General features: G+C 39.7%; 1 protein-coding gene across 2 annotated transcripts; it reads left to right on the plus strand.

Annotated features, from left to right (window-relative positions):
- The first annotated feature begins 928 nt into the window (after window positions 1-928).
- Window positions 929-26,193, plus strand: LOC130379374 (uncharacterized). Of its 2 annotated transcripts, XM_056586155.1 has the most exons (25): window positions 929-1,001; window positions 1,408-1,537; window positions 4,341-4,511; window positions 4,875-5,012; window positions 5,273-5,424; window positions 5,569-5,672; window positions 7,053-7,248; window positions 7,455-7,586; window positions 7,685-7,828; window positions 8,017-8,152; window positions 10,549-10,699; window positions 13,284-13,420; window positions 13,568-13,679; window positions 14,057-14,120; window positions 14,256-14,459; window positions 14,780-14,925; window positions 15,198-15,316; window positions 15,412-15,536; window positions 15,642-15,739; window positions 15,860-15,996; window positions 16,613-16,737; window positions 16,845-16,990; window positions 17,143-17,245; window positions 23,430-23,572; window positions 23,790-26,193. In XM_056586155.1, the coding sequence occupies exons 2-25, from the start codon at window positions 1,408-1,410 to the stop codon at window positions 23,902-23,904; spliced, it is 3,228 nt and encodes a 1,075-aa protein (XP_056442130.1). In that variant the 5' UTR covers window positions 929-1,001; the 3' UTR covers window positions 23,905-26,193. The 2 variants fall into 2 exon arrangements, with proteins under 2 accessions (XP_056442130.1, XP_056442131.1); XM_056586156.1 differs by lacking the exon at window positions 1,408-1,537 and having other exon boundaries at window positions 940-1,001.
- Window positions 26,194-27,713: the final 1,520 nt, after the last annotated feature.

Below are 27,713 nucleotides of genomic sequence, written 5' to 3' on the forward strand. Positions count from 1 at the left end.
AGATGCGTTCAACCTTCCTGCATTCTTTTTTCTGTGCTGTTACAGAGGCAGCTTTTCTCCAGGGTGCCTTTTGCTTTCCAGAAATCGTTTTAACCTTATAAGGTGCAATGACATCCATGATTTTCAAAATTTTCAAATTAAAGTTTTCTACAAGATCATCAGCAGAACATGGGTTGAGAGGTGGTAGTAAGGAGATGGCCTTTCTAAAAAGTACATACGATTCTTCATTGATATACCGTTTTTTGACAGTATTTGATTTTGTCTGTATGTCGGGAATAAACGATATATTAAAGAAAACACAAAAGTGGTCAGACAAGGAAGGATCAGTCACAGAGAGATCAGAAACATTGAGGCCCTTTGTGATAACCAGGTCTAGAGTGTGGCCCTTACAATGAGTAGTCTCTTTCACATGTTGGGACAGTTCAAATGTGTCCAAAATGGTAAAAAGTTTTTTTGCACACTTGTCATTCAAATCATCAGTATGAAAATTGAAGTCACCAGTTATAACTAGACAGTCAAAGTCTGTGGAGATGCTAGACAATAATTCTGTGAATTCATCGAAAAAATTTGCAGAGTATGTGGGTGGCCTGTAAATAATTAATAGGAGAACTCTGGGGGAGCATTTCAATACAGCACAAAGGTATTCGAATGATGGAAAATCACCAAATAACATCTGTTTCCCCTGAAAATCATTTTTAAATATAACAGCAAGCCTACAGGAAACTAGGCTAAATTAACTACCAATGCACTAGGCTACATCATCCTAGTGAGATGTAGCGCATCTCACAAGGATGATGAATGATAATGATCATTCATTGGGGAATTCATTGGGGAGTGATCATTTTCACTCGTTGGTCACGGGGTTGGGGAGGACCTTAATTTCCTCCCCTGTTAAAAAAGGGGGAGGAACAGCTCCACTTCAGTGCTTCCAGCCTGGGGAGAAGATTACTTCACCTTGACAGAAGCCGTGGTTTCACGGGACGGGCCATTAGGCCAACAAGGTAATTTTTTTGCTTAATTTTCAGAAAGTAAAGTTCGCTGATATGGAATGTACACTTTTAACCAAAATAATTGGCCTATGATATAAAATCCATTTAAATTGACTGAAAAATCGTTCGATTTACAAAACATTTCATAGGCAATTTCTAATGTAACATTAATTCGGCTATACATTCACTGATATGCCTACCGAACGTAAACTTGTATCGGCCTTGAAGACCCATAGTTTTTGGTAACAAAGGTTACAATTTCCTGGAATATAAATTCTGTTTCGCTTTCACTTCACTTTTCACGATCTCTATTTGTAGCCTGTCCTTTATTTCTTCTTCTTAGGCGCACTTTATAAATGTGTAGGCCAACATGCTATTTCTAGCCTTATTGTAACACTTAAATGTTTCGATTATTTAGATGGGTGCGATCTACAACCTGCTTGATCAATTTAGACTGACTGATTACTATAAAAGATTTCTTGACATCGGTGTGACCGATGAGAGGGACTTCATCGACAGTTTGACAGAGGATGATCTAAACCAAATAGGTAAGACAAGCCAGCATTACAAACAGCCAATCATGCTTATGTGGAGTGCAATAAATGAGGAGACAAGAGACGGAGATGCGTCGAGTCGGCTTTACTCTCCACTTCAATATATAACTTCACATCAAACGCGAGTGAGGTCCAACGGGTGGAGGACACCAGGTTAAAACCGCACCTCTGTTACGTAACCCTTTCCCTTGAAGGTATATATTCCCTCGGTGAATGTCTCTTACACTTTTTCTCAGTCGCTTTGGTACATTTCTCAGATCAGAATTGAAATTATCTACCTGTTCAATCTTCACATCATTCTGTCAGTTGTGCACATCAAAAAAACAGTTTCTCATTTATTTGATTAAGTTGCAAATGCTTTGGTACATTCATGCAAATTATTATGTACAATTCTCTGCCTTTTCCTACATTATCAATTGCTTATGTCATGCTGATCAAAATGTATTGTAATGGGTCTCTTGAATAGTCTCACCCCCACAACATTTAGACATTAGTTCATTGCATAAGTCTTTACATGCAAAATGTTTGAACAACATAAACATATTTCTATACATTTCCAGTAGACTTTTTTTTTCCAAATCTGTCCTGAATTGGTAAATTGCTACCAGATGAATCTTGACCCTCTCTAATGAAGGGACATGTGTGAAGTGTTAGATCAACCAACGATCAACCAGTTTACTGAAATAGCTCAAAGGTGCATCGCCTGAACCATGAACTGGCAAGTATATATATATATAGCTGGAGCACAACACAATGTTACATTGTCTGACAATGGAAGGACAAGGAATTGGACTGGGTCAACAGCCAGAGCGAAGAAGAAGAGGAAGAGGAGTGAGGCTGTGTGAGAATGAGAATTTGTGGCCCAACAGACAGGAATGTCAGGCGTTCCCAGGCCAGTGTTGAGATATAATCTCTCCACCTAGTCCTGGGTCTTCCCCGAGGTCTCCTCCCCACTTGACGTGCCTGAAACACCTCCCAAGGAAGGCGCCCAGTGGGCATCCTTACCAGATGCCCGAACCACCTCAGCTGACTCCTTTCTAAGTAAAGGAGCAGCGGCTCTAATCCGAGTTCCTCACGGATGGCTGAGCTTCTCACCCTATCCCTAAGGGAGACGCCAGCCACCCTTCTGAGAAAACTCATCTCGGCCGCTTGTACCCGCAATCTCGTCCTTTCGGTCATCACCCAGCCCTCATGACCATAGGTGAGGATAGGAACGAAGATCGACCGGTAGATCCAGAGCTTTGCCTTGCGGCTCAGCTCTCTTTTCGTTACAACGGTGCGGTAAAGCGAACGCAATACCGCCCCCGCTGCTCCGATTCTCCGGCCAATCTCACGCTCCATAGTACCCTCACTCGCAAACAAGACCCCGAGGTACTTGAACTCCTTCACTTGGGCTAAGGACTCATTGACTAAGCAATTTGACTTCCGTACACAATGACACATGGACTTGTCATTGTGATGGCACTGACATTTTCATTGACACAGATATTTACTTTTGAGAAACTAACTATGGATTTTGAGCAAGAGACTGGCTTTTGCATGAAATCCATGGTGTTTTGCTATTTGTACGAATTGTTTTGAGGAATACACTTAGTGTTTTGTAAATTTCTATTCTGATCTGAGAAGTGTACCAAAGCGACTGAGAAAAACTGTTATCATACTTGTGGGTCACCACACTTAGACTCTTGATCAAAACTGCAAGGCCTATAAAAAATACATGTCAAGAGAGCTAGTTCGATCCCTAGCTTCTCCTAGAGTGTTGATGTGTCCCTGAGCAAGAAACTTAACCCTAACGCCTCGTGCCCACTGCACCGTCAGTCAACGGACGTCAGAAGGCGTGGCTGACGGATGGGGGAGTAGTCTTTGCAGATGCATCCGTCAGCCAATCAAATCGGTTCGCCGGGTTCTTCCCGCTTCTTCCTGCTTGTTGCGAGGCAAGATTACCCGCTTTCCCACTTTCCAGTATCGTCAGAGCCCGAGTCGCGTCACAGTGCTTAAATTTGCATACGCGATCTGATTGGATGACGGATCCGTCGCTGCCGAAAAAGTTGAACATTTTTCAACTTTTTGACGGTGGCGAACGCTCCAAGTCAACTGACGGATCCACAATGCATTGCGCGACCGTCCCCATTCAAAGTCAATGGGCAACGGACAACTGACGGAGGTAGTGGGCACGGGGCGTAACTGCTCCTGATGAGCTGGATGTCGCCTTGCATGGTTGACTCTACCGTCGGTGCATCAATGAATGTATTAACAAATGTAATTCGCTTTGGATAAAAGCGTCTGCTAAATGCCCTAATTGTAATTGTAATTGTAAAGAGACACCATCAAACAAAATAGTGGGCTTACTTACACTACGCAGCTTTTGTTAGCAGATCACGCTAACTGCGTCCTCCAGACTTGACGTATTTTTCTTTGTGTAAGAAATTCCTGGTGTCCACAGGTAACGAGTAGGTTACGTGATAGCATATCGGATGGGACCAGTTCAAGTTTCATATTTAACGCTTATTTGTCGCTGTGATATAAGGAGGAAACACAAGGCCAACTTGCCAGTCTACTAAAGACTTGATAGCTTCATTACACCTACTCTGTCATTATTATCCATGAGCTTGCTGGTTGGCATATGCTCACAGTAGGCTAAATAATATAGTAAGACAGTAAAATTCATGTTACTGAAGATGCTACCTATATCAAGAAATCTCAATTGGCCAGCACAACGTCCCAATTATATGAGTCCAAGACTAGTCCAGAAGCTTCAGCCTGTAAACACTCAATAAATCTACACATTCCAAAACAGGCTTGAGTCAAGTGGAGAGGAATCGCTTTGAAAACCTGAAGGACGAAGTGAGAAGGCTCAGAGCCAGGCCAGACCCAGAGGGCTATGGACCAGGGGCCGTCAAGAAGATGCTGGAGGAATTCAACCTTCAATATACATACCCGCAGTGTTCTGAGCCAAGAAATATCCAAGGTAAGAGTGACACGTCTGTATATTGATGACTGTTGTACAAGCAAACACTCCAATCATTTTTATAAAAAAATTGTGTTAAAAAATTATAGAAAGTGTAAGGCCAAGTAGGACGGTATGGAGGAAGTTATTATGGTTTGGACAAATACAATGGACGTAGCGTGACGTCCCCTATTGACGCCCGTCATGAGGGTGCGGCTTTGCCTTCTACAGAGTAGGGCCATTCTGTTCAACCAGCAGCAGAAACTATTCATATTTGTTCCATTGAGAGCCCACACCCGTCTATGACCAAAACTATTATTAAACAAACAATTCATTCAATATATATTCAATGTAACAGAAATACATAATTTGTTTTCCTTGTAGACATGGACCCTGCACAGAACACGGTTGAAGATTTAATGCTGAGGATTTGTCATCTGGAAAATGTTGGCAAAAGTAAAGGTGTCTGTCTGTACACGGTGGACGGAATGCCCCTAACCAATGACCCCTTCCTCAACACATGTAAGAACAGCATTTACCTTTTGATGAAATCATGGATACAACACTGTAGTTAACTACAGTAATGTATGTGTGTGTGTGTGTGTGTGTGTGTGTGTGTGTGTGTGTGTGTGTGTGTGTGTGTGTGTGTGTGTGTGTGTGTGTGTGTGTGTGTGTGTGTGAATATATATTTAGCCAATTCAATTTGGTTGTTAAACTATCCATTACGTTCAAATATGATATTATGGATTAATTTACCTTTGTGTTTTCTTGCTTTTCGCTAGGGTCCTTAAAAGACAGACATATCAAAAACCAAGATATACTCTATGCCATATTTACACCCACCCAGAACCTTGACCAAAACATTGTAATGAAAACCCCATCAGTTGAAGAAACTGCAGGAGAGCACAATGTTCGATGCCACATAATGCTCAAGGTGAGTGTTGAATATACAAGTTCATGTTTTAAGAAGACACAACACAATCGATCCCTGAGCCCCTTGTTTGTTTTAAAGCAATTTACATGGTAAATGACCATGTATTTTTAATATCACTATTTTTTCTCTGTCTTCGACCCCCAGGGAAACTTTGACATATCTGTCAACTTGACCATTGACACAATTAATGATTTGAGAAGAAAACTGGCGATTGAAAGTGGAATACCAGCACATGCTCTTCATTACCAGTAATCTCAAAACATGTTATTTTTTATATATATATATATACTAGTGCTGTCAGTTTAACGCGTTATTAACGACGTAAACGCAAACCAATTTTAGCAGCGTTAATTTTTTTATCGCACGATTAACGCTCTTTTGGCTTGGCAAACGTTGTCGTTTTTTCACCTGCTGTCTAGCAACAACTAGTAACGTTAGAAAAACTACAACACCATACCGGATCTAGCTACACCGGAAACAAAACAACAAGCACGCCGCACAACTTGTTGGGGCAAGCAAGGATACGGAGCTGGTGGAAAAACTCCTTAAAAGTGTGTGTGTGTGTTTGTGTGTCACTGTTCGAGCCTGCACGGTAGTTCAATGTTGTTAGCTTTTACCTCTTTCTGACCAATCGCAGTTCAAGACCCACCTGGGCTGTACCACTTCGGGAGGGGTCGCTCAGTTACTCCCCTCTAGACAAAACTCACTTGGTTGCGACGTTGACAGTTTGTGAGGGGTTGCGGGCGCACAGCTCAGGCTGTCAGATGGCGCTGCAAGGAACTTCTATGAACGCAATATTGTTATCCCGCAGTAATCAGACCGACAGCCCCGAAACGTTAACGGCCCCACCGGGAATTCTCCCGACTCTCACGATTACCACTCCGCCACTGTGTGTGTGTGTGTGTGTGTGTGTGTGTGTGTGTGTGTGTGTGTGTGTGTGTGTGTGTGTGTGTGTGTGTGTGTGTGTGTGTGTGTGTGTGTGTGTGTGTGTGTGTGTGTGTGGGGGCGTTATTCGATAGCCAGGTAATGTGTATAGGCCTAGTATTTCCCATCTTTGCTGAGCAAGAGTTTTGTTTGAAAGTTCAGTGATTGAAACAAATAAAAGCCTGGGCTATTGAAGTTTTACGGTAGGCTTTCCACTGTCATGCGCCTACCCGATGTCAGGTGGACCGGGTTGAATTCACTGGGGGTCTCTCTTCTTATATCCATCTTCCAAAATATATTTTATTACTGTCCTTCTCAACACTCTCCGATCTCACTAAAAAGCTAGCAGCACGAAATCAAGGGATATTTAGGATAGACATTTTTTTGCGATTAATCGCGAGTTAACAATGACATTAATCGCGATTATATATTTTAAACACTTGACAGCACTAATATGTATGTATGTATGTATGTATGTATGTATGTATGTATGTATGTATGTATGTATGTATGTATGTATGTATGTATGTATGTATGTATGTATGTATGTATGTATGTATGTATGTATGTATGTATGTATGTATGTATGTATGTATGTATGTATGTATGTATGTATGTATGTATGTATTTATGTATGTATGTATGTATGTATGTATGTATGTATGTATTCACATTAGTAATGAATCTCAACTTCATTTTGACAGAGGGGACCATGGTGTTTGTGACTTTTTGGAAGATTGTGGCATCTCTGAAGACAAAAGTTCAACAGTTAATTTCTCCTTGTCTGTGTGTCATGACGAACCCCAAGACAATATTGTGATGTTCAGTAATGATGTTGACCCGTCTGTGAAACAAACAACATTAGGGCAGAGTGTGTTCCTCTCTTCACTGTATTCTGTGGTAAGCCACATTAAAGAATATACTATTTTAATAGACTAATATATAGTTTTTTTATATTAATCATAATTTAGATATTTAGTCATTATCATATTAGTCATTTATATATTATGAGTTTTGAAAGTAGAATAAGGCTTCCCTAACAAATCCTTTAAATACTACTTTGAGAGTATTTTAAAATTTAAAGCAATGCTTTTGTCCTGTTTCAGAAATCAGAAAAGTGTGGAGGAAATTTCAAGAACGTGGTTGCTTACATTCGCCAACTAACTGGCTGTAACCCTCTTGCACAAAGTTTGTACCAGCTGATCTGCAAGAATGAGATTGTAACCAAAACTCAGAAGGTATGTGGTACTGTAAGCATTTAGCCTTCTTTAAAATGTTTTTTACACTGCACAACTCTAAAACATGCTATGGTTTTATTCTCTTCAACCCCCCATAGATCGCAATCTTTGAGGGACTGTATGTGCTGTTTAGAGAACTTTTGCCAAGGCCTGGACAACGCACAGATGAAAAACCAATAGATGACATTGACGTCTTTGAGTATTCAACACACTGTTGGGCATATCTCATAAAAGCAGCGGAGGTACGTTTCGTACAACTAGCTGTAGACCTTGTCATGATATTGTTTAGCTCAAACCTGTCCATTGAAGTGCACGGAAAGCTACCCCTCTGTCTAACAATTTTGATTATATTGTGTGTCACTGCACTTTTATTTAAAGATAGGTGTCCTGTTTCCTTAGAAATAGTAACTGTTTTCCTCCATTTTACCAGAATCAGTCGACGGCGCATGAAAATTATGCATCGATAAAACTGACATCTGAACAAGGACATCATTTCTGTGAACCAATCAATGTACCTGGAACCCCATTTGTCTTTGAAAGGGCTTATGTTCTTCAAAAGATCAGAGGTAAATTGAGCAGTCTACAGTACAGATTAGCTTTGCATATCAGTGTTTCCCCCAGCAATGTATGGTTAACGCGGCCACCTTAACAACAATAGGGCCCCACCTTGACTACCAATGTATAAAAAATATATATATTAAAAAATATATATATATTTTAAATTATTATGCATTAACAAAGTAGAAAACTCTCTTAGGGAAAGAAAACACATAGATAAATAATGCATTAGTAATGGTGATCGTGCAATAAAGCTTTTTGAATGGAAGTGAAACGGAGACCCCCCCCCCCATCCGCATTGCAATCACATAATCAAAGGCATTTCTTGAATAATGAAATATTAAAAAGTGTTAAAGAAAGTGCTATGTTATATATATTATAATGTTATGTAAATATATTATACTGAAATTCCTTCTCCGTACTCAGTACTTCTCTGAACGACCAAGTTTGAGACGAGTACAGTTCACATACTGGCCAAAGTGGCCAGTATCTGCTGTCGTCTCAAACTTGGTCGTTCAGAGCACTAGTGTGCGAGCTTCGTGGGTTGATAGAATTACAATGATAAACTAATGTTGCGTCCAATCATAAATGCCATAAATTCAAATTAAAAAAGTTATGAAAGTACAGACTTAATCAACCTTAGATTACTTCCCTTTTCCCAGCAAAACCATCCAAGTTGTACTATAACATATATATAATAATGTTTGTTTGGTGAGGAATTCTTAAGGAATTCCTCACCAAACAAACATTATTATTGTTAATAATTTACATTTTCCACCAGCATGAGTTCAATACATATTTGACCTTGATGGTGTTCACTAGATTGCTTGCTCATAACAGGATCGACATGAAAAGGGAAAAAAGAAATAAGCTATCTATTTGTCTCTTTATTGTCTCTTATATGTCTTATTTTTGAGGTTGTATGCACTTGAATATTCTAGCGCTTTCTGAGGTTTATCTACGTTGTTGAATGCACTTAAAGGGGTAGTTCGGAATTTTGGACATAGGGCCTGATTCCGAAGTGAGCATTGCTATTCTATATCACTGGAGACAGTTTTCAACACATTTCATTCAGTCCTTCTAGTTGCAGAGTTCGCTCGTGCTAGGCTAGCGCACGTCAACGGGCAATGCTAGCCTGCTATTAAAAACAGTCTTACCCACTCCACAGTACACCCGAGGTAAATCAATTATAACGCCAGACTATAGATTGAAATGTCTGTGTTGATAGAATAATGTTAGAAATAAAACTAACCTTGCATCGCATGAATCATCGAGGGACTACTTTCTCAGCAGAAGCGGAATTCTACTATGCGCTGGTTAGGTTTGTAACCGAATCACGACAGAAGAACGTAAACAGAGAAGCGTGGGACAGAAGCGCAATTGAACGACTAGGCAACATGATGGTTCAGTGTGCTTTTAGAAATTGTAGAAATAAACGGTACAGATGGGCACCACAAAGTTTCCACCAATTTCCAGTGCGAGATCCAGAAAGGACTCAACTGTGGCTTGTTGCTGCTGGCTTTGACATCAAAACACCGGTTCGTACATGTACGGTTCGTTGGATACAACAAATTCCTCATAATCGTCTTCAAAAGCAGATGCATCGCTAACTCCTCCAAACGTGGCCATATCTTGTTAATTTAATACGCTTTCCTTCGTTCACTGTACTCTGCGTTTGTAGCAATGACAGCGGCAGATAACCTAGGTATCAGTCCGCCGCTGCCGTAGCCTACGTACAGGAATATAAACACTGCTGCTGAGACCCCGCAATTCCCTCAAAATGCAATGCAATGCAAGGTTGGTTTTATTTCTAACATTATTCTATAAACAGACATTTAGATTTATAGTCTGTCGTTATAATTGATTTACCTCGGGTGTACTGTGGAGTGGGTAAGACTGTTTTTAATAGCAGGCTAGCATTGCCCGTTGACGTGCGCTAGCCTAGCACGAGCGAACTCTGCAACTAGAAGGACTGAATGAAATGTGTTGAAAACTGTCTCCAGTGATATAGAATAGCAATGCTCACTTCGGAATCAGGCCCTATGTCCAAAATTCCGAACTACCCCTTTAAGGTTTGTCGGTTTGTCGACAGAATCGTTAAATAAATGTACTGTAATGTAACATGAAACCTTTAAAATATGTATTTCTAAATCTAATAACTAAACTTAATTCAATTATTCTGTTCTGTGACTGGCAAAATATATAGAATAATATATATTAAAGGTAAGGCGTAAAAAAAACATGAAGGAATCAATGTTATAGTGATGCTATCGTACATCCCAACAATACAATGGATAAGGAGCTCCTAGAATTGATTTACAATGAAAAGTATATTGTTGCAACCATATGTTATGGTTGACCGTTTTGTTAGCTACATTTACATTTGCATGATTTCCTTTCTAAGATGGAGGGACAATTCCAAATTGCTCTGAAGTAGACTTGCAGGAAAGCTCACTGAAGAGGGACACTGATCTGGAGAAGATACTGCTCAGCCTTCCTCCCTTCATCAAAATATACCACTTATGGTTGTCTCACGCCGACATGTCTGGAGAGAAGTATGTAGCAATTTAACACAGATATTCCATGTTGAATATCAAACTGACTTATCTATTTTTTTTGTTACACTTTATCCCTTGATTCCTACAAAACATCCTTGACAATCACATTCTTATTTAAATTATGTTGAGAGATTTTGAAAGTGGACTAGTGAGGAATAAGGCAAGGGGAGTTGTAGTATGTAAGAAATAAACAAGGTTGGGCTGTCTCGTCACTTTGGTGATGGTAAACAACTTTGCCTAGGCTGTCACCTCTGTCTACATTTATTAGGCATTATTCTGCGGATACTGTAGTTACCAGCAACGAATATATATTTAAGTTACTTTTGTCAATTACTTAAAGATCCCATGCCATTCTATTTTATGATGCTTTAATATAGGTATTAGTGGGCCACAAACACAGTATTCAAAGACGTCCCCGAAATTCAGCTGTGGTGCAGAGTTACAGTCACTCCGAAACAGTCGCACATTGAGCTTCCCCCAAACGCGCTGTTTCGGTGGGCGTGTCAAGGCAGGTCAAGGAGGGGGGTGGGGGTGTGGCCCTGAGCAGCTTGTAGCAACTGACAGTACCATGAGCTCTGTTTACGGTGGATGTATCGCAATGGCTCGTAGAAACCCATATTATACATAGATATCTATATCATATAATATATAATATATATTATCACGGCCAAAAGCTGTGTGAGCCTCCAGACGATAGGTTATTATGAATCTCAAACGACCGCGTCTACTTCAGATTGATGTGGAAGTGGAAGAACCAGAGACGTCGGAGAACCCGACGAAGTCCTTTGCGATTCATTATATCGTCTGGACGCGCACACAGCTTTTGGCCGTGATGTATTATTTGATATAGATATCTATGTATTATATGATATTATTTAGATATAGAGCAGAGCTCCAGGTCTGTAACGCAAGTGTTGTACACTTCCTTGTTATTTGGATAACCGTTCTGCTGTTGGTGTTATGGCATAACACGTCGGACTCTCGTCTCTGGTATTTCTACAACGAGACTCATATTGGGGGTTATCTCAGCCATGGTTGAGAATGAATTGGGGGAAAGGAACTTTGGCTTTGACTCCCTGAAGTAGGCTACATGAACCACGACATGGAGGAGAAAGGGATTGTTGGCCGCGAATGTATCCCGCTTGAGCCCTGCTTCCCGCCGCCTCGGCAGCGGTCAGCGCTAATCACCGCATCCTGAAGCCGAGGAGGTGGTCCATAGGCTCCGGCGGGAGACGACCGCGGTCAACAATCCCTTTCTCCTCCATGTCGTGGTTCATGACTTCAGGGAGTCAAAGCCAAAGTTCCTTTCCCCCAATTCATTCTCAACCATGGCTGAGATAACCCCCACTACGGGTCTAGTTGTAGAAATACCATAGACGAGAGTCCGACGTGTTATGCCATCACACCAACAGCAGAACGGTTATCCAAATAACAAGGAAGTGTACAACACTTGCATTACAGTCCTGGAGCTCTATATCTAAATAATATAATATAATACATAGATATCTATATCAAATAATACATATTATCACGGCCAAAAGCTGTGTGCACGTCCAGACGATATAATGAATCACAAAGGACTTCGTCGGGTTCTCCGACGTCTCTGGTTCTTCCACTTCCACATCAATCTGTAGTAGACAGAACCGCGCGCTGCCTGCTGCCTGCTGCCGGCGCAAGGCACCACCGCCCGGCTGCCCGCTGCCGGGCGGTGGTGCTTCGCGGCGGTGATGCCTCGCGCCGCGGCAACCGGCGGCAGGCAGCATGTCGCAGTTCATGTACTTCAATGTCGTTCTGCCATTGCATTCAAAATTCTGTAACTAGCCTGTTACTACGAACTAAGCAACTACCATACACGTATTAGCATTTAGCACTAGCTCAATCACGACTCCTTCAGAATTCTTGTGGGTGGTTACGAACCAACCAAGTGGGCAGGGCCATGAATAATAGTTTGACAACGCTACGTCACAGTGTCACCTTATCCAGATTGGCTCATTTCTTCTGCCTTTTTCCTTTCATTGCCTATTGCATTCAGCAGACAAACTGCATAGATTTCAAACTTACCACAGCTCACAAACTTATTCAGACCTATGTTATTTAACAAACAACAGGAAAAATGTGATTTTAATGGCATGGGCTCTTTAATATTTTATTACGACTTAAATCAGCAGAAATATTGACATTCTTCCGAGACAACCATATTGTTTATTTTTTGTCAATGAAAAATCGACCGACTGATTCAGAATTTTTAAAAGTAAGAGGTGTCCCGTTATGGAAAAAATAATTCACACCCTTGGCACGTTAATGACCAATTAGGATCAGATATTTAACTATGCTGTTGTATGAAAAGCATTATACCACAGTATTTATTTTGGCAGATTAGGTAGATGTCGTATTAGTAGAATAAACCACTCTGGGATGTCCCTTTATTGGAAAATAATAACTAATGGTAAGGCAATCGAGGTTACCACCACCAAAGTAGTTGTGGTGTGTTCCTTTCGTAAAGTTTCCATGAATCTTAAGTGCAACAAAAGCTAAAGTGATCAAGTTCATGCCAAGGTCGGTTCATTGTTTTTTCTTAAAGCTTTCAGGTGAATATGAAGGAGACTTTTGCCAACATGACAGAGAAACTGACAGAGTTCCCCTTCCTACAAGTGACTCCTCCACTCAAACTCAAGGAAGCAGGGCAGCCTGGGAAATTGCCTGTACTTCTGAGTGAAGGTACTGCATATCACACACAAACACATACAGTACACGCATTAATGTTATTTATGTTTGTTTTGTTGCCAACTATTGGTTCCATTGGATTAGCATCCATAGCCTACAGTGCATTATTTGTTCATTAACACATGCATATTCTTGTTGCAGATAATCTCTGCATTTGTCTGTACAAAGATAAATTAAAGCCACAAGATATAAAAGTATTAAATTTTCTCAGTGGCAAGGTCGAAACTGTGAATTTGGATGAACTGGCTGCAAGGTAAGAAAATAAGTTGCCATTCTTTACAAACATTAAACACATTTATGTGTGCACAAAATATCATACTATAGTATGTACAATAATTTGCATAGCATATTATGTAAAATAAGCAAATTAAAATATCTTTCTGTTAAATATATTTTCAAAAAGGCACTGTCCTTATTGCTCTTCTCAACTGAAATGTTTAGTACCGACTGTTATTGTATTGCATTATAAAACATTAACTTATTTCCCATATTTTATGTTAAGGAAAAATTCATTATATATCGTAAAGAAAATGCAGATAATGAAACATAGATTGGTAGATGATCTATCTCTATCTAAAATTGTCAATCTGTAGAAGTAATGTCTCCTATTTTGCATTTTTCTTTATATAGTACTGGTAATCTTTCAGATGGCCAAACATTTATTACTTGCAGGACACCAAAAGAAGCAATCCTGGTACTGTTTACTTTTATACTTGCAGTATATTTTATATGCATCTGCTGACTGAATAAATCAGAATATTATAGAAATTATACAGTACAAAGCATAGTTATTATATAGTTACTATTTAAAGTTCTATATTTTCTTTAGGTTCTAATTGATACCAGTAACTCCATGAGGGTGAATTGCTATGACGATCTGAAAATGAGAAAAATAGATGCTGCAAAGGAGCTATTTGACAGCTTTGCATCCAGGACCATGGCCTATGATTTCCAACACTTGATCAGCCTTGTGAGTTTCAGCTCAGACGTGAAACTCATCCATACATTCACAGAAACTCTGGAAGTATTCAAGGTAGGTTTCTAACATTATCTCAAGAAAGTTGTAAACAAATATGTTTGTCAAATTAGAAAATGTGGAAATTAGAAAACATTTGATATGCTATATATATATATAAACAAAATTCATAAAATGAAATCAATGAATTAAATAAATAATTAAAATAAATTAAGTAATACCGGTACATGTTAATCATTCCCATAAATAGCATAATTTCTTCAATTAGATAACCTTGTTAAAAAAAAATCGGCATCAACATTTTGACAGTGTACACTTCATTAAAGGATACAAAGATATATATACAGCCCTAACCCTAGACCTACAATTAACAACAGGAACACCTGCGTGACCTTAAATTACGAAGGAAAACTGTTCTGTACGATGCCCTGCAACATGGAGTGAATGAAATGGAAGCAGTGAAGAAGAGGTTCCCTGAATGTAGACTCCGTATCATTTGTCTCACAGATGGACAAGATTTTGGGTAAATTGTGTGTTTTTTCTAACAAAAAAGTATTCAATGGACGTGCTCTCTCACAACCATACACAAGGTCAAACAACAACCACAAAATTGCATTGTCCTTTCAAATCAAATCCAAACACATATACAGGGAGGTGTATATTGTTTATCAAACACCCGAACTTAGTTCATTTTGTGTTCAAATGTTGATGACATAGATTTCTATGGACTTTTACTACAAATTACATTTATTGATACTTGAGTTTGTAATGTTATGTGAATACTTGCCCACACAGATCAACAGTAAAACCTGAAACCGTGGCAGTAAATCTGATCAAATCCAACATCATTGTGGATTGTATCCTGCTTGGAAATGTGGATAACAAAACACTTCACGGAATCAGCAACGCCACAGGTATAGCATCACTAGAGCCGGTAACTCAGACACACATAGTCGAAAAATAGCCTATACTCAATCTATTTTTACTTAACATCCTTATCTTGATTTAGGGGGTTGCTGTTTCAAGCCACAAACAAGCACAGATGGCCTCAAACTTTTTGAAAGTGAGACTGTTCTTTCATTGGAAATGAGAAAACCCAAGAAGAAACTTGATCCGTCGTCCATCACGAGTGGGGTTAGTTTCATTGGATGGAATACTAGCTATATTGTTTTAAAATAGCTAACACAAAACAGACAATTGTTGTATTATTCTAAGTTATGCATTTCATCTGTCCACCAGACTGTTTTAAGAAGCATCTTCGCAAAGCACGGCTATGATGTCCTCCCCGAGACCTCTCTACCAAGCGAGTTCAACAGCACAGTGACTGCTGTTGAGAAGTTTGTACAAACCAACCCACCTTTCATGTTGTGCTTTGCCTTTCCTTCCATGTCGTGTTTTGCCAACCCCCCACCACCCCCCCCCCAAACTGAACCAAGCACACACTTCTTTCCAAACAGTGCTTTGAAAAAGAAGATCCAGGAATCTAAGAAAAGGCCCCTAATGGAGAAGGACAAACGTATACTAGAGGAGTTGAGAAGCCTTCATTGTGACCCTCATCCCTACTTTAGCATCTTCCCATCCGAGTCAGACTTTAGTAAGTGAGAATCTTGGCCGCAGGCAAGACTTGTTTCTGGATTCACCGTCATCATTCATCAAACGTCTTTCATTGGGATTATATTGTCACACTATGCATTAATTGTGATATACTGATGCAGTTTATGAATATGAGGAGAGCTGAAAAACTATTGTCTTATTCTTAGATCATTGGAATCATCAAAGGATATTTGATTCATAGGAGGTAATTTTGACAGAATATAGATATCCTATTTATATTCTTCTAGATTAGCCCCTTTATTCTGACGTTCAAACTGGATGATATGATCATTTATTTTTAGCTGTGTGTTCATTCCAGGATGCAAAGTTTGCACCCTTGAAAAAGGCGAAAGCCAAGGTGGAAGTTAACCTTTTTAATTTTACATCTGGCATTCACATGGATCATGTAGTTCCATTTGTCGGGCCTCAAATGTGTTCCTAGTCATTACTCTTACGTGTGATTCTAACTTGTGTTTGGCTTGTAAAATTTATGTGTGTGATTTCTGGTATACGTGATTCTTAACTGTCCTGCGTGCTATTTATGGAACTGTTATGTTTGTGATTTCTCAATGTTTTCAGATTTATAAATGTTATGTGTGATTTATAACTGTCCATAGCGTTTTGGAAGATTCTGATGCAGGGTCCCCCTGACACGCCTTATGAGAATGGCACCTTTGAGCTGTACTGTCAGTTTGGTCCGGATTATCCTGTGAAACCTCCAACACTCCGCTTTGTGACAGTCGTATCCTTCAATCTGTATCGCATTTTATATTATTGGTGCAAAAGAGCCCATGTAGAAGTCAATACTGTTTATAATTCTGTGGTTACATTTTCCTAATATAAGCAAAGATGTACCACTGCAATATCAACAATTCTGGACGGATATGTCACAACATATTTGACCGCGGCTACAACGCCCACATCCCCATGAAGGAGATCCTCGATGCCGTTTATGGACTGCTCATCGCCCCTGAGGCTGAAGATCCACTAGACAGGTTAGATCATCCAGCATAGTTTCAAACAAAACATTCAGAGGAAGAAACTGCAGCTATGACTAAAATTAAACAAAATTGAAACATACTAATTTAACTAAGCAAATTACTGATGCATAATACCATTCGATTATAATTTTTTTCTCTGTTGGAAGCATTTTGGCTGAGCAATTCCAGTCAAGCAAGGAGGAGTATGACCAAAACGCCAAGGACCATACAACGAAAACCGCAGCCAAGTCCTTCAATGACAAGGAGCAGGTGAAGTTTTTATGTTACATTCTTTATAATTCTTTGTGTGTGTGTGTGTGTGTGTGTGTGTGTGTGTGTGTGTGTGTGACACACACACACACACACACACACACACACACACACACACACACACACACACACACACACACACACACACACACACACACACACACACACACACACACACGAGCATACTCATATAAGCATATACATTCTCACAAAAATACACACACACACACACACACAGAGGCGGAGCTAGAACATTTTTAGTGTTGTTCCCAGTGTGAGACCAGAGATCAATTTGGGGTTGCACATAAATCAAAATTTAAGGCATCTTGAAATTTAGGGAATTTTTAAGGCATATACACGCTGTAACTCTACATCATAATAATAATTCAGACAGCGGTGCAATTGTCAAATACACATTTACTTTATACGTTTCTTGCAGTTACCAATGAGTCAATTTTTTTCTTATCAAAAAACATCATCAGTGACTTAGACAGTTTTGTAATATTTTTTTTAATCAATGTCTGATTTATTCAAGAAGAATTTCATTTCTGACTCATTTTAAATGTCACATTTCTAAAGGCCTCGTGTATGGAATGAACTCAGATACTTAGACAAGCAGTGTAGGTTGGTCTCAACTTTTCAGTTCTGCTTAAAAAAACAAAACTCAACCTGATCTAACCCTGTAAAAGTATGAAGTCAAATTGCAGTGCATTAATCAGAAAATAAATTACACAATTGCAAAAACATTAATTTTTGTAACATTTGAATCCCTGCCTCTTACATGCACAAAATAAATTATCTTGCCATAGATTCATCTTACAACAGCCACATTTTGTGGTTTGTAGCAAAGCGATTAAGAAAATCACCAAAATCCAGGGCTTTTGCTCGTCTTGACTTTACACTTAAAACTCCTAAATTGCTGAGTCGAACATCATCCATGGTAGATTTAAGGTAGGTCTTGATCAGTTTGAGTGTGGAAATGCTTTGTTCAAAGGTAGCTGTATTCACAGGTATGGCAATGGTCCCTTTACATAACCTGAACTGCTCATGGAATACCTCTTTGAATGGTTCAATGATCTGAGCCACAATATTAGAGGGCATCTGTTCACCAGATGGGGACTTAAGAGCCAGACATAAATGTATGAAGTCTCTGCAAAAATGAAAAAATATTAAAAGAAAATACCAAAAATCCCCGGAATTGCAAATACGACATGGTTGGCCTATGGGATGGCCATTCAGGTGACCATTCAGTCTAGACCTGGCCACCCCCTAGTTCCGCCACTACACACACACACACACACACACACACACACACACACACACACACACACACACACACACACACACACACACACACACACACACACACACACACACACACACACACACACACACCTATATATATATTTTAATCTAGATTAATTCCAAATTTAAAATGGCAAACGGCAAAAAATCTGTTTGTTTACCTTGACAGCGATCAATTATACTGGGCAATGGTGATTTATCGAATATAATTCACCGCCGGAAGTTGTGAAGTGCCCGTGCAAGTGTACGGAGCATAAACAAAAATAATTGACAGCTGAACGTTGGGAAGGCCCATGCAAGTGAATGGAGCAGTCTACAGCATTGAAAAGAGCCGTGTAATAATCCATAATAATGTAAGGTTTAGAAGTTAAATATTTTAAAGTTGTAGAATAAATTAATATAATTTATATTGGAGTTAATTTGCTATAAATGTACTTACAATTTTTAGTCAGTTATTCATTTACATATTTATGTAAAATATAATATGTAAATTATTACATATTTACATGTTTACATATTTAACACAGTAAGGATATTCTGTTGAATCTGCCTCTCTGATTCCCTCACGTTTACCTCAGTCTAAATTCTAGCTTCTGATTGGTTAGTTCAGTCATATGATGGGTCCGAACAAGGAAGTGTTTGAAAATAGATTAACGGCGTTTTTCTTTTTTATCGCGCAATAAAAGTTTCGCGTTAACGCAGCCGTTAAAGGCCCACTATGCAACTTTTTTAGCCAAAATTACATTAATTATGCTGGTTGAGAGTTATTCTGATGGTTCTGCAACCATTTCTGGGTCGTTTGGTGGGTGTGTCATTGCCCCATGTCACCTCTCCAAGAAAAAAGCGCATATGCAACTTGCTCTGTTCGGACCGACACAATCCGGATGTGACTCAGCGGAAGTATCCAATCGCGCCTCGAAAATGCAGTCAGATTGTAGTTTCGAAAATGCTTTACGGCACAGACACACACCCAAACATGGCACCGGCTAGATATAAACAGCCAGTTGCGAGGCAATTGTTGCATTCATCATGGATCAATCGACTGATAAGGGACCCAAGAGGCGACTGTCGGTGGAACAAAAGAAGAATGGACCAGAAAAGAGATCAGACACGAGTGAAAGGCAACTTTTTTGGCTTGATTTACCTTAATATAACAGGCTAAGAGTCATTGCGATGGTTCTATTATACATTTTTGTTAAATTGTTCGTTGTTTCGACTCCCCCTTGCGCATCTTGGCGGAGAAAAGGAATATGTTTCTGCCGGCGACCCGCCGCCCACTCTCGCAGGAGTCTCGGGTCTGGCGAAGTAACGAATTGCTTTACGGCACAGACCCCCAAACACGGAACCGGCTCGATATAAACACAAGTAACTAAGGGATTGTTACATTCATCATAGATCAGCCGACTAAAAAGAGACAGAGAAACCCAATGTCGGAGGAACAGAAGAAGAGAAAAGGGAAACTGACCGATAGAGAGGCCAGACACGAGTAAACGTTGGGAAGCTTTTCAGGAATAGCGTGAACTGAAAGAAAAAGAAGACTGCAAATCAGACGCCGACTTGGCCGTGTTGCTTTTGAAATTGAAAGTACCCTTGGGTTAACTTTGTCTTTGTGGTATTCTTGATATTGATAGTCTCTGTACAAATGTGTTAGCTCAACCATTTTGTTGTGAGCCCTGTAAAAATTGTTTTCTCAACCGTTTTGTTATGAGCCCTGTATGTTTCTAGCTTGCTTGGTTGCAACCATATAAACACCTTTGTTTCCATGGGTGTTTTGCTGTTTGTCTGTCTCGTCCCGCGGATACAGACTGAATCCCCCAATCCAGGTTCTTGTTTATTTAGATTATTATGTTGGCCAAACCTCTTACACTGATTGTTCTGTTCAACCTAAGATAAAACAATTATAATCTAGAATATAAATTCTCCCCGTCAACTATAAAAAACGATGGATTTATGTTTATTGCAATACAAATACACCATTTAAAAAATGTATAACCTTGCCTACACTTTATGAACATCTACTTCGGACATGGCTCCACGCATTCGCCCGCTTCTTTGAAAACAAATGCACATGGCTCGTGTTGTAAAATATCTACTACGAAGCTGTAGGGGGCGCTGTGTAGAGAAATGTGCGTGCCAAAACCAAGAAAACAGCGAAGAAATGCCCGAAGTTGCATAGTGGGCCTTTAACGCTGATAACGGCCCACCACTAATATATGTGTGTGTGTGTGTGTGTGTGTGTGTGTGTGTGTGTGTGTGTGTGTGTGTGTGTGTGTGTGTGTGTGTGTGTGTGTGTGTGTGTGTGTGTGTGTGTGTGTGTGTGTGTGTGTGTGTGTGTGTGTGTGTGTGTGTGTGTGTGTGTGTGCGCGCGCGTGCGTGTGGGGAGAGTGGGGTAATAAGATGAGCCAGTGGGTAAGTTCACCAACCACCTGTATTTAAACAACTGTACACATTTGTTGTAATTTGACCATCAATTCAGGAAGCACCCACAATTAATGTCTTGCTCTTGAGAGAAGCACATGGTCAAGTTGCAAGTATGTTGTTGTTTTTTACAATAAACAGTTTTTTGCTTGTCAAAGTAAGTTTTAAAAAATCACGTATCATAGCTTTTTCCAAGCAAATGTATGCGCAGTAAAAATAAATGTCATACATGTTGGTGATTTGACAAGGTATAAAACCATGGGAATAATTTAGCTAAAGCTTTGTCTGAATTGGTAAACTGAGCAGTTGTTTTCCAAAATGATGGGCCACCATTTTGAGCCACCTGCTGTGGGTTAAGTTGAGCCAGTCGTTCAACTTATCCCACCTTCATGCACTTTAGTTAAATTAATTCTCTGAAGTATAAAGTGGTATTTCAATGTAGTTTTACACAACTGATTTTGTTTTTCATATTTTAAACATTGTAGAAAAGCTATCATGCTAACTAAGAGAGGGAAAGGAGATGGAGAGAGCAGCCACTGATGTCAAGGGTGAAAATATTGACAGGTTTTATATTCTTTAAAGTAACCTTATGCAGATAAATAAGACTATTGGAAAAGTAAAATGCATTCAACTTGAAAAATGTAAATTGGAAAATTACCCCCCCCCAGATGGATAAATTTACCCCTAAGCTAACTTTTTTTCAATTTGTCATTTTCACAGACCTATGTCATAGATGCATTGTTATTATTTTGATTGACAGGGGACCTCCTGAACTAGGTACGAGGACGTCAATTTACTTTGGTCTTATTCTATTGCATAGGGGACGACAGGAGTAAAAATTGTCTCATCCTACCCCACTCTCCTCTATAAATATATTATATATATTATTTGGACTTAGTCATTAATGCTCATGATTAATCTGGAAAACTTAAAAGTATGATAGGTCATTTCTGCCTCTAGGGGAGCTGTCATTTTCCCCATTGCCGGAAAAATTGAGTTCATGTATTAATGTTTTATTGACTTTGAGTAAACCCCTCACGTTTATTCATGTTACGTCATTTCATTCTAATGCAATTATCACCCGTAACATAATGTACTGGCTAAAATACAATGAGATGACTGGACTACCCAACCAGCTGTAGATATTGTTATATGAGGTAGCCCAATGCTGTTGTCAATGACCAAAATAATTAAACTAAAAATAACTTTTTGAGCAAGTTCAATGTTGTTGTAACTAATAACTTTACTGTCCACATTACATTGTTTCACATTACATTGATTTGCATTGAATATCACACCCACTTCCCCGACCCCCCAATCAGAGCATGAATACGTTTTTGTGGACCAGTGGACCAGTGGACTAGCGCTGGGCGGAGATGTTGGCGCAATTCAGAAGCAGGGAGATTCCATACAAAAATAGATATCTAATCTGTCTGTTCGCCATGTGACTGACCGGCAGGGAGTCCGGCGGAGCTGCTGGACTGCTGCCGAGCTCCCCCCGCCGGTGCTGGCGGGCTGCCGCCGAAGCTTTCCCCGGCAGTCCGGCAGCTCCGGCTTGGGGGGCTCGGTTCAAGCTGGACTTCAGAGAGTCAAAGCCAAAGTTCCTTTCCCCCAATTCTTCTCAACCATGGCCAAGATAACCCCCACTACGAGTCTTTACTTGTTGTGGAAGTACCTGAGACATCAGACGCAGTCTTTATGATTCATAATATCATCCGAGGCGCACATAGCTTTTGGCCGTGACATAAGTTATTATTTTATACAGATACTTATATATTATATTATTATTATTGAATAATATAATAGTAAATAGATATAGAGCTCCGGGAGTCCGCGAACAGCAACAATCACTTCTCCTAAATGCTGTGGTTCACTATGACATCTTATTTGTATGCAAAGGACAGCAGCTCATTTGCATTAAAGCTACAGACACCAGAAACAGCACATTCTGAATGGATACAGAAACAGATGGGAATAGCGGTAGGCAAGACGTTTTTTCCCAAAAGCTATTTTCAGCAAGCAGATTGAAAAATATGTTTTCTGGAACTCATATAGCCTACAATGTTTACTTGTTGGGAAAACACCATTATATATCCCCTTATAAGAATTGGGCGGGGGGGATTTTTGGCATGAGAGTGTAGTTATCTGGGCAGAATGTATCGCTGTTTCTCGGCTTGATGAATAAGAGCTGTAGGCCTACTTCAGCATATTCTACCAGGGTTTGGGCAATTCTACCAGGGTTTGGTTTGATATTGCGATTTATCACTGATCATTCATAGCATATCATGAGATTTATCACATTTTGTGATAAATTTACATAAAGAACATGCAAACATTTATCACTGATCAATCACAGCACATCATGAGATTTATCAGACACATTTTGTGATCGATTGATGTAAAATAACATAGACGCATACAAACACACTTTGAATTCATGTTTTTTTTTATCACCTTGAAGGAATTGGTTGGTCTGGTTCCTGTTCCGAGGTGCATACCCCTCCATCTGAAATGTCAACTCACCGGGAGGATTTTTGTGGATCCCGTTAAAACAAAGTATGCAACAGTCTACGAGCGAAAGGCCCTCGAGAAACATCTTAAAAAGTAGGTTTTTAATGTACTCAATCCTGTTACGATTATTGTAATGATGGTTTGAAGATATAGACTGATGTATTACCCTGGTCAAATCTCTGCTTGGTGGTCTATTTGGAAGTTCTCCACTTTGAACTCCAGTCAACCTTACCCTAGACAGCCGCTAGCCTGTGTGTCTTCTCTGAAGCAGTATTCCTGTGTACTCTTACAAGAAAAACATTTCTTTCAGGAAAAAGTTTGATCCACAAATGGGGGAAGACCATCCGCTCAAGGCAAGTGATCTCAAACCAGATCGAGATATGAAGAAAATGGTTAAGAAATTCAGACTTCATCAACTTGAATAACCATGATCTCTTTGGCTTCTTTGGCCGGTAAACATTGATTCCTCCATGTGTTCTGGCATCATGGATTATTTTTTAAGATTGTTTTTTACATTTTAAAGATCAAACAATAACCACTGTACATTCTTTGCAAGAGGGAATTGTCAAAAACTTTGCAGATATTCATTTGAATTATAACTATACTCATTCATGTTTTTTAATATAGATCGGTTTAATTAGACCTTCTTTCAGATAAGGAGCTACGGATAGGCTATATTTCCTAAACTCAGACCGTACTTTGTGATACACCTGTCTCATGCTATAGTTCCAATCATTTGTAGCACTGTTGATTGTCACAATTTCATTTTTCTATTTTACACTACTATATCATTCCATGTGAATTATTTTGGTGCGTAAACCATATTTTGAATGTGTTCTTGAAATATGCAGGAACCGCAATCTAATACTTGTTGGTCATCAGCTCATGTACTAAAGTAAAAGATATTGCCCCATATGGAACCTGGTTGTAATAGAAGCTAATCTTGGGTTTATTTTGGGATTCTGTATGTAATACAATGTTATTTTATTCTAGCATTACTGAAGCTCAAAGAATTTCATTTCGGCATTTATAATCAATAACAGCCATGGGGATTAAAAAGTATTTGTTTCTTCAAATATAATATTGCATATTTTGCAGGAGTGATTGGTAAATATTATTGGTTTAATCCAGAGTTCACATCATTAGATGTGTTTTATTGAATGTTAGGGGGTTAGACTCCCAATGAGATGGCATGATTAAATCTAAAATTGTACAATTTATAAAAGTTATTTTATATCATAAAACAATGCCAAATGGTTGCAATCGTATTTGAAACATGAAATTGGATGAAGCAATTTATGAGAAAAACTAAAAACAGAGTGCATCATGTAACTAAATAAACCCTAATAAAGCCACCATTTTTAAACCAAGATAATATGCTGCAGTTTCTACGTAAAATGACTAAGGCTGAGGCTTCAGAGGGCTGGTGCAGGTCTTGTGCCCAGCCCCCCACACTTGATGGCAAACAACTGGGACTCAAAGTTCCTCCCCTTGTTGTAAATGCTCTCCGTCATTCCCAAGCAGCTGCACATGCCCTCTATAGCACACCTTAGTTCAAGCAATATCACAAAGAGGGAGTACTGTTGTACTGAATATCAGCACGGCTGTGATTCGGTCATAGGTAAGAGGCCGTAAGCCGACTGGCGAAGATAATCACAGCCGTGCTGTGATTATCAGCTTTGTAGAAAAATGTCGCACACGATTAAAGAAAAGTAAGACATTTACCCACCTTAATATAATTTGACAGAATAAAAGCAAACAGCTTGACACTGGCAGGCCAGAGCACTGTGGACCAAAGTAGTCTAACAGCCCAACCAAATCGCCTCACCGCAAGGCGTCTGACCAAATGGTGCCCTCCAGTGGTTACCTTTGGTAATGTAGGAGGTAGTTGCTAACCTCATCCATAAGAATAGACTGTATAGAATAACATTTCACACTTTATAATATGTGTAAATTAATTCACAACTAATTTAACGATGTCAAAAATTGACATGGTCTGTTAGCGTGTCAAAATGAAGTTAAAATCTGAATTTTGAACGCTTTATTTCTTACTTCATCTCATATTAAAGCCCCACTTTTTAACTTGCTTAATGTCCTCAGAATCAAAGCAATCAGTCTTTGAATGAGCTCTGCAATTCATTTTGGTCGTTTATGACCAACGGCTGGAAAATCCAATGAGAGGACATGACATCACAAGTAATATTTAATTAAGTGGAAAACCAATCGATTCTCTTCGTTAGGGCGTCCATAAGCGAATCAAAGCAAACAGTCTACGAATCAACTCTGCAATTCAATTTGGTCTTTTAGCTACGACCAACGGCGAAAATCACCGTCAAGCTGAATGTGCTATCGGTGCCTCTGTCGGCACTGGGTAGCCTCAGTAACTGTTTTGACCAAGGAATCAGCTCAAATTCTGGATGTTTCTCATGTGTGTTTCAAGATTCTATATATCTACCGTAAACATCAGTGCATACATAATTTCATTGCCACGTGGCTTGAACAAATCCATATGCCAGCCTTAGGCTGGGGCCATACTACACATTTTGGTTAATCTGAAATGACTATGAAACCAACAGTGCATCTTTGATAACTGCCACATGAATGCCATAGCTTAACAAACCAACATGGATGCCAGACAGCTCACCACTTTGGTGATTTGTGCAGCACGGAAATTTAATATAAAGACTTCCGCAAGTGATGGCAGCACCAGATGGGAATAAAGATTATGGGTTCAAACTTGTCATCAGTTTCATTCAATTGTCAATGTTACAATTTACCACATTCAAACTTAAAAACTACCCTTCAGAATACCGAAATATAATCCCTTTGAAACAGAAACAGAACAAAAAAGTCTGTATATAAGTTTATAAGTAAGTGCACTTACTTGGTCTTGATATTTAACAAATCTAGCAAACAGTATCGTGAATATACATATATATATATAATTCCAAGCGGTTGTTGGACCCGGGTCTGCTAACAGGAAGGATTTTAGCCACCCATTGACTTGTGCCGAGGTAATAATAATAATAATAATAGATTAAATTGATATAGCGCTTTTCTCTCACTCAAAGTGCTTTACATAGGGGCACAAGGAGGAGGATCTGAGGGCCCGGGGGGGGGGGGGGGGGGGGGGAGGGGGGTTGGTAGAGGGAGAGAAGGTCAAAGAGGTATGGGGGGGTTAAATGGTGGAGGGCTTTGTAGGTGAGGACCAGGAGTTTGTAGTGGATCCGGTGTGAGATGGGGAGCCAGTGGAGATTCTTGAGGACTGGGGTGATGTGGTGCCACGCTTTAGTGTGAGTGAGGAGACGGGCTGCTGCATTCTGGACCAGTTGGAGTCTGTTGATGGAGGTGGTGGAGATGCCGGCGAGGAGTGAATTGCAATAATCAAGGCGGGAGGAGATGAAGGCATGGATGAGTCTTTCTGCAGCGTGAGGTGTGAGGGAGGATCTGATCTTTGCAATATTACGGAGGTGATAGAAGGAGGTTTTGACAGTGTGGCGGATGTGGGGTTCAAGGGAGAGGGTGGAATCAAAGATTACGCCAAGGTTGCGGGCCTGGGGGGAGGGGGAGACCGTGGTGCCGTCAGTAGTGAGTGTGGGGGGGTTTGCAAGTTTACTGAGGGTGGATTTCGAGCCAATGAGGAGTTCAGTTTTGTTTAAGTTAAGAGGTAGACAAACATTACACCTTAAAACAACATGCTGTATAGTTAGTAGGTTATTGTTAAACTATGAATTAATTACATTAATTAGTATGTGTAAATTAACTATATAATGAGAACACATTTTTAATTCAAATGGAATGGACTCTCCCAGGCACTCCAATTAACTATCACCTGATTAGTGAACTCAATTGACGATGCTAGTGTGAGTGTATATCTGTGTGTCGCCTGTTTCCTAGCATATCTCCTGTTTCCTCACACATCTCCTGTTCCTTTGCAAAGCTCCTGTTTCCTTACATATCTCCTGTTTCCTAGTGTATCTCCTGTTTTATATAGTATCTCCCGTTTCCTAGCATATCTCCTGTTTTCTGTCGTATCTCCTGTTTCCTAGCATATCTCCTATCTCCTAGCTCATTTCGTGTCTCCACCAGCCTTCTCCTCTGCTCTGCATGGTTTCTTATAATATTTACAAATTGTATGTGGTTTTCTTACACAAGTTGTCTGTCTACAAGTGCGCCTGTGCCTCTGTTAGTGTATATTATTACAATAGCAAACAGAGTTACAGCTTGTTTCCTG

The sequence above is a fragment of the Gadus chalcogrammus genome, chromosome 3 (genome assembly GCF_026213295.1).
Source record: "Gadus chalcogrammus isolate NIFS_2021 chromosome 3, NIFS_Gcha_1.0, whole genome shotgun sequence".
In the NCBI taxonomy this organism is placed as follows: Eukaryota; Metazoa; Chordata; class Actinopteri; order Gadiformes; family Gadidae; genus Gadus; species Gadus chalcogrammus.